The sequence below is a fragment of the Loxodonta africana genome, chromosome 19 (genome assembly GCF_030014295.1).
Source record: "Loxodonta africana isolate mLoxAfr1 chromosome 19, mLoxAfr1.hap2, whole genome shotgun sequence".
In the NCBI taxonomy this organism is placed as follows: Eukaryota; Metazoa; Chordata; class Mammalia; order Proboscidea; family Elephantidae; genus Loxodonta; species Loxodonta africana.
The window spans coordinates 20,952,357-20,958,218 of NC_087360.1; the positions used below are offsets into that span (position 1 = coordinate 20,952,357).

The 5,862-nt window shown below is 50.3% G+C and overlaps 1 protein-coding gene across 1 annotated transcript; it reads right to left on the minus strand.

Moving 5' to 3' along the window:
• Window positions 1-205: 205 nt before the first annotated feature.
• SDF2L1 (stromal cell derived factor 2 like 1) lies at window positions 206-2,206 on the minus strand. The gene is made up of 3 exons (XM_064272356.1): window positions 1,998-2,206; window positions 1,428-1,624; window positions 206-605 (listed from the first exon to the last, which is right to left on the minus strand). The coding sequence occupies exons 1-3, from the start codon at window positions 2,182-2,184 to the stop codon at window positions 324-326; spliced, it is 666 nt and encodes a 221-aa protein (XP_064128426.1). The 5' UTR covers window positions 2,185-2,206; the 3' UTR covers window positions 206-323.
• Between the last annotated feature and the right edge of the window lie 3,656 nt (window positions 2,207-5,862).

The window sequence follows — 5,862 nt, forward strand, 5'->3', positions numbered from 1 at the left end:
GTTTTTTTAAACCACTCACTTGTGGTATTTCCGTTACAGCAGCACTAGGGGACTAAGACAGAGGGCATGGGAAGAAAAGCATCAGACAGGTTAGGGCCCATTCAGCAGTCAGTGTTAGAGCTAGATTTTGCACAAGAAGAGAAGTGAACCAGCCAAGAGGGACTGGTGCCTTGTGATCACCCCCAGGCTCACAGTGAAACGCAACCACAGACCAACATTCTTTAATAACAAAGGCACTTGAGGACCCCTACAAACCCAAAGTCCCACCAAGTGGCCCTGCAGATGCCCAGCCCTCCTGCCCTCCATCCAGGCATTCTCGGCCATCAGAGTTCATCATGCCCTGTAGAGGGTTCTGCACTAGGTTTGATGAAGATGCCTTCCATGGCCTTCCAGGTGTTGTGCGCGTTGGCGCTGGTCATGCCATGCACCTCCTGCTGCCCTCGGATAGGGCTCCCGTACTGCTCCCCTGTGACCGACAGGAACACCGACGTGCCCACATGCTGGAAGCGCACGGAAGCCTCTCGTTCCCAGTGCTGCCCCGAGCAGCGCACTGTCCACAGGTCCAGGTCATCACCCTCGCCGTCTTCCCCAAACGCGCTCACCTCCTACGGGGGAGGGGGGCAGCAGTCACTGCAAAGGGCCCACTGAGTCCCCTGTGGCCTCTTGTCTTGCAGAGGCACTAACGCCCAGTGCACTGGGCCTCGGCCCTTCCCTGCACCTCTCTGAGCCTCAACTTCCACAGCTGCAACATCAACGCCACCACCTCCATCGCCATGACCCTCTCCACAAACACACAGTCTCCTCCAACAGGTCCATGCATGCCCTGGTCACTGCCCTGTTGATGGAAGCCTCCTTCTCTCCCCCTGCTCCCCCATTTCTAACCCCTTCAAACCACCCTCAGCCTTAAAGCCTAATTCCCAGGCTGACAGTGAAACCAAAAAAAATCCAACCAGTTGCCATCAAGTCAATTTGACTCAAGACAACCCCGTGTCAAAGTCTCAATTGATCTCAAACTTTTTTTCTGTCACCTCCCCAAAGCACTCTCTGCCCATGCCCTCCCTCCCTGGGTCTGGAAAGCCCTTTTCTTCCTGTGGGCCCCAGGACTCCTACTCATCCTTCTGCCCCCAGCCTGATTCCTCCGCCCCTTTGGTGTTCCCCATTCCCCACCCCAAAGGCTGTCCAGACGGCCCTCCCAGAGGGGCTCTTCAGCCAGACCTGCTTCCTCTCTGTCTAGCCCCTAGGCTGGGAGCTCCTGAGGCAGGACCCGAGCAGAGCACCTCTGTGTCCCCAGAAGGGGCATTAAGCAAACATTTCTGAATTGAACTCCCATTTCGCAGAGGAGTAAACTGAGGCTCAGAGCAGTTAAGAGGAAGCACCCCCCACACACATACACACCAGGAGCCTTTCCTGGGGCCAGCCGGGCTTACCTGGTTGTTGGACAGCGGCGACGCGAAGTGGTGGGTATGCAGGTTCTTGCCAGTGAGAACGTGCGTGAGTCTCACCACCTGCCCACAGCGCACCGGGGCCCCGCGCGGGCACCCACCCTCCGGGCTGCCCCGGATCCTCCAGTAGCTGTTGGCGTCGTCCGACGCCTCCACGCCTGTCACCGACTGCTGCCCGCTGCCTGAGGAGCGATATTGCCTCAGTCCGGCCTCGCCGCCCCCCCCACCCTGGGGTCCCTATCAATCCTGGACCTCCCGACCCTTGCCCCGGACACCATCAACTTCTCCCGACAACCCTAACGGCCCACCCTAGACCCCAGCCCTGGCCTCGGGTGACCCCTCCCCTGTCCTTTGGCCCGTTGTCCCCAACAACCCGCCCCGGCCCTTCTATCCCACGACCCCTCAAATCCCCGGCCCTTGACCCCGGACCCTCCGACAACTCCTTCCCCCGGCCCGGCGTCCTGACGACCTCAGGCGCCCGGCCCACAGACCCCTCAAGCCACCGCGCCTCCGCAGCCCCCGCCCCAGGCAGCCTCCGACCCCGGCCCAGCGCACCGGATCCGTATTTGATGTCGTGCGAGTGCAGCCGCACCCGGTGGTGCGTATTGAGCAGCTTCAGCACTGACCCGCAAGTCACGAGCCCCGTGCCGGTCTGGGCGCCGCTGCTGCCCCGCACCACGAGGGCCAGCACCAGCCCGAGCAGGGCCAACCCGGCAGCCCAGCCCCGGCCCGCACTCCACATCTCACCCGCCAGGCTGCGGCCGCTTGGCTCCGGCCGCTTCCGTCCGGGCCCCGGCCAATCCCGCGCTGACAGCGCCGGCGCTTCGCAGCCAATCGCTGGACGGCGCGGCGCTCTTTCCGCACTGCCATTGGGTCGCAGTGGCGGGAACCGCCCCCAGCCAGCTAGAGCTGCGACTGGGAGGGCGCTGGAGACACGAGGAGGGTTTTGATTGGTCCACGCTTGCGAGGACCCACCAATGAGTGCACGAGGAACGGTGGCTGCGGCTCCAAACAGGAGAAGAACGCTGAGTCGAGTCTGAGTAGCGGATGAGTACCGCTGGATGTCCAGCTTGGCGTCCCAGGACCCTCTGCGGGCGCGTGTTACCGAAGCCCATCGATTCTGGCTCTTCGGAGCCTGAATCATAGTCCTTGGGCCAGCGGCTGCAGAGTCTTGAGGTCACTGGACACTAGATTTTTGTGGTCGCTAGGTCGATGGACCCCAAAGTTACTGAGTCACCTGGTCATTCTGTCCCTGGACTCCAGGATTAGTTAATCTCCCAGTCACTCAGTCATCGGCCCTCTCTGACACTGAGTCACCTCAGTCACTGAACTCTGGGGTTTCTGAATCCCCTGGGCACTCAGACACTGGTTCCTTGTCACTGGGATGTCCTTGCATGGCAGAGAATCTCACAGTCACTTGGTTATCACTTAGCAAGGAGGTATAGTGCTGAGTGTAATGATAGGTTCTCACCAGAAAGCCCCAAAGCTGTCTCAGGAATTCAGGGCCCAAGGAGACCACGGGTCAGTGGGTACTAAGCCAATCCTGAGTGTCTGGCCAGTCCCAGGTCTCCTGAATATGCGGGGTTCCTGATCTTGCTGCCTTCTCAGAGGGCTGTCATCTCAGGGTGCAAGGAAGGAAAACTTAACACCACTGTCTACTTATTCATTCAAGGAACGTCCTTGAGGACAGACATTCCTTCAGGCCCTGTACTGGGGATGGTGGGAGAATTGACTCCGGGCTACATTACCCAATATGTTCACTAAGCATGCACTTGGGGCACCAGCAAAGTAGGGGAAAGTGTTAATATTTAATTAAATGCAGAAAAAGCATTCTGAAAATCCAAGAATATCCATCTTAATTACAACAACTTGTCATTTTGGGGTTTTCACGTTTAATCTTGCTTTTGTTTTTAATTACATGTGGGATAGGTCACCTTGATCTTTTCAGTGCTTTGTTGCTGCTGGTTGCTGTGGAATCAGCTCTGACTCCTTATGTATAATAGAATGAAAACTTGTCCAGTCTTGCACCGTTGTCACAATCATTGGTATGTTTGAGTCCATCGTTGTGGCTATTATGTCAATTCATTTCCTGGAGGGCTTTCCTCATCTTTGCTGACCCTCTACTTTACCAAACAAGATGCCCATTTCTAGCAATTGGTCTTTCCTGATGATATGTCCAAAGTAAGTCGAAGTTTCACCATCCTTGCTTCTAAGGAACGTTCTAAAACTTATTTTTCATTATTTTGGCAGTCCACAATATATTCAATATTCTTCGCTGGCACAACAATTAGAACACGTCAATTCTTCTATCTTCCTTTTTCATTGTCCAGCTTTTGCATGCATATGAAGCAATTGAAAAGACCATGGTTTGTCACATCTTAGTCATCAAAATGACATCTTTGGTTTTTAACACTTTAAAGAGGTTTTTTTGCAACAGATTTTCCCCATGTGTAATATGTTGTCTGATTTTTTTTGACTGTGCTTCCTTGGGCATTAATTGTTGACACAAATAGAATGAAATCATTGACAACTTCAACTTCTTTTATCGTGATGTTATGAGGATATTTTTTTTTTCTTCACATTCAGGCATAATTCATACTGAAGCCTGGAGTCTTTGACCTAAGGTGTCTAAATGGCCAAAGGTCTGCTATGGATTTGGCAGACCCTGCACTTGAGGAGCTTCTGATCCAGAGTGGAGGAAGCTAAAAAAAAAAAAAAAAAAAAACACACACACACACACAAGAAAGCTACTAGAACTAATAAACTAATTCAGCAAAGTGGCAGGATACAATGTTAATACACAAAAATTGTCGGATTTCTGTACATCGGCAATGAGCAAGCTGAAAAGCAAATTAAGGAAATAATTTCATTTACAATAACATCTAAAAGAATAAAATACCTAGGAATAGATTAACCAAAGAAGTGAAAGACTTGTACACTGAAAAGTATAAATCGTTACTGAAAGAAATTAAAGGAGACCTAAATAAATGGAAAGACATCTGCAATCACATCTTGGAAGACTTAATATTGTTAGCATATCAATAATACTCAGAACGATTTATAGATTCAATGTAACGCCCATCAAAATTCAATAGCTTTCTTTGCAGAAATGGAAAAGCTAATCCTCAAATTTATATGAAACTGCAAGGGGCCCCAAATAGCGGAAGAACTCTTGAAAAAGAAAAATAAAGTAGGAGGACTCACACTTCCTGATCTCAAAACATACTATAAAGCTACAATAATCAAAATAGTCTGGTACTGGATATGATCCAGCTATCCCACTCCTTGGAATATACCCTAGAGAAATAAGAGCCTTTACATAAACAGATACATGCACACCTATGTTCACTGCAGCACTGTTTACAACAGCAAAAAGAAGGAAGCAACCAAGATGCCCATCGATGGATGAATGGATAAATAAATTATGGTATATTCACACAATGGAATACTACTTATCAATAAAGAACAATGATGAACCCGTGAAACATTTCATAGCAGGGAGGAATCTGGAAGGCAGTATGCTGAGTGAAATTAGCTGCAAAAGGAAAAATATGGTATGAGACCACTATTATGAGAACTCGAAAAATAGTTTAAACAGAGAAGAAAATATTCTTTGATGGTTATGAGAGTTCGGAGGGAGGGAGGAAGGGGGTATTCACTAAATAGATAATAGACAAGAACTATTTTAGGTAAAGGGAGAGATAACACACAACAGAGGAGAGGTCAGCACAACTGGACTAAACCAAAAGCAAAGAAGTTTCCTGAATAAACTGAATGCTTCGAAGGCCACTGCAGCAGGGGCAGGAGTTTGGGGACCATGATTTCAGGGGTTATCTGGGTCAAATTGCATAATAAAATCGATTAAGAAAACATTCTGCATCCAACTTTGGACAGTGGCATCTGGGGTCTTAAACGCTAGCAAGCAGCCATCTAAGATGCATCAATTGGTCTCAACTCACCTGGACCAAAGGAGAATGAAGAACACCAAAGACGCAAGGTAATTATGAGCCCAAGAGACAGAAAGGGCCACATAAACCAGAGACTACATCAGCCTGAGACCAGAAGAACTAGATGGTGCTCGCTATAACCAATGACTACCCTGACAGGGAACACAACAAAGAATCCCTGAGGGAGCAGGAAAGCAGTGAGATGCAGACCTCAAATTCTCGTAAAAAGACCAGACTTAATAGTCTGACTGAGACTAGAAGGACCCTGGTGGTCATGGTTCCCAGACCTTCTGTTAGCCCAAGACAGGAACGGTTCCCAAAGCCAACTCTTCAGATAGGGATTGGACTGGACTATGGGATAGAAAATGATACTGGTGAAGAGTGAGCTTCTTGGATCAAGTAGACACATGAGACTATGTGGGCAGCTCCTGTCTGGATGGGAGATGAGAGGGCAGAGGGGGTCAGAAGCTGGC

Bases quoted from the DNA above. Each gene is read 5' to 3' on its own strand.
- SDF2L1 (XM_064272356.1), bottom strand. From the start codon at position 2,184: ATGTGGAGTGCGGGCCGGGGCTGGGCTGCCGGGTTGGCCCTGCTCGGG. The intron at 1,625-1,997 runs GTGCGCTGGGCC...ATCGCTCCTCAG, and splicing joins CGACATCAAATACGGATCCG to GCAGCGGGCAGCAGTCGGTG. The intron at 606-1,427 runs GTAAGCCCGGCT...CCTCCCCCGTAG, and splicing joins CGCCGCTGTCCAACAACCAG to GAGGTGAGCGCGTTTGGGGA.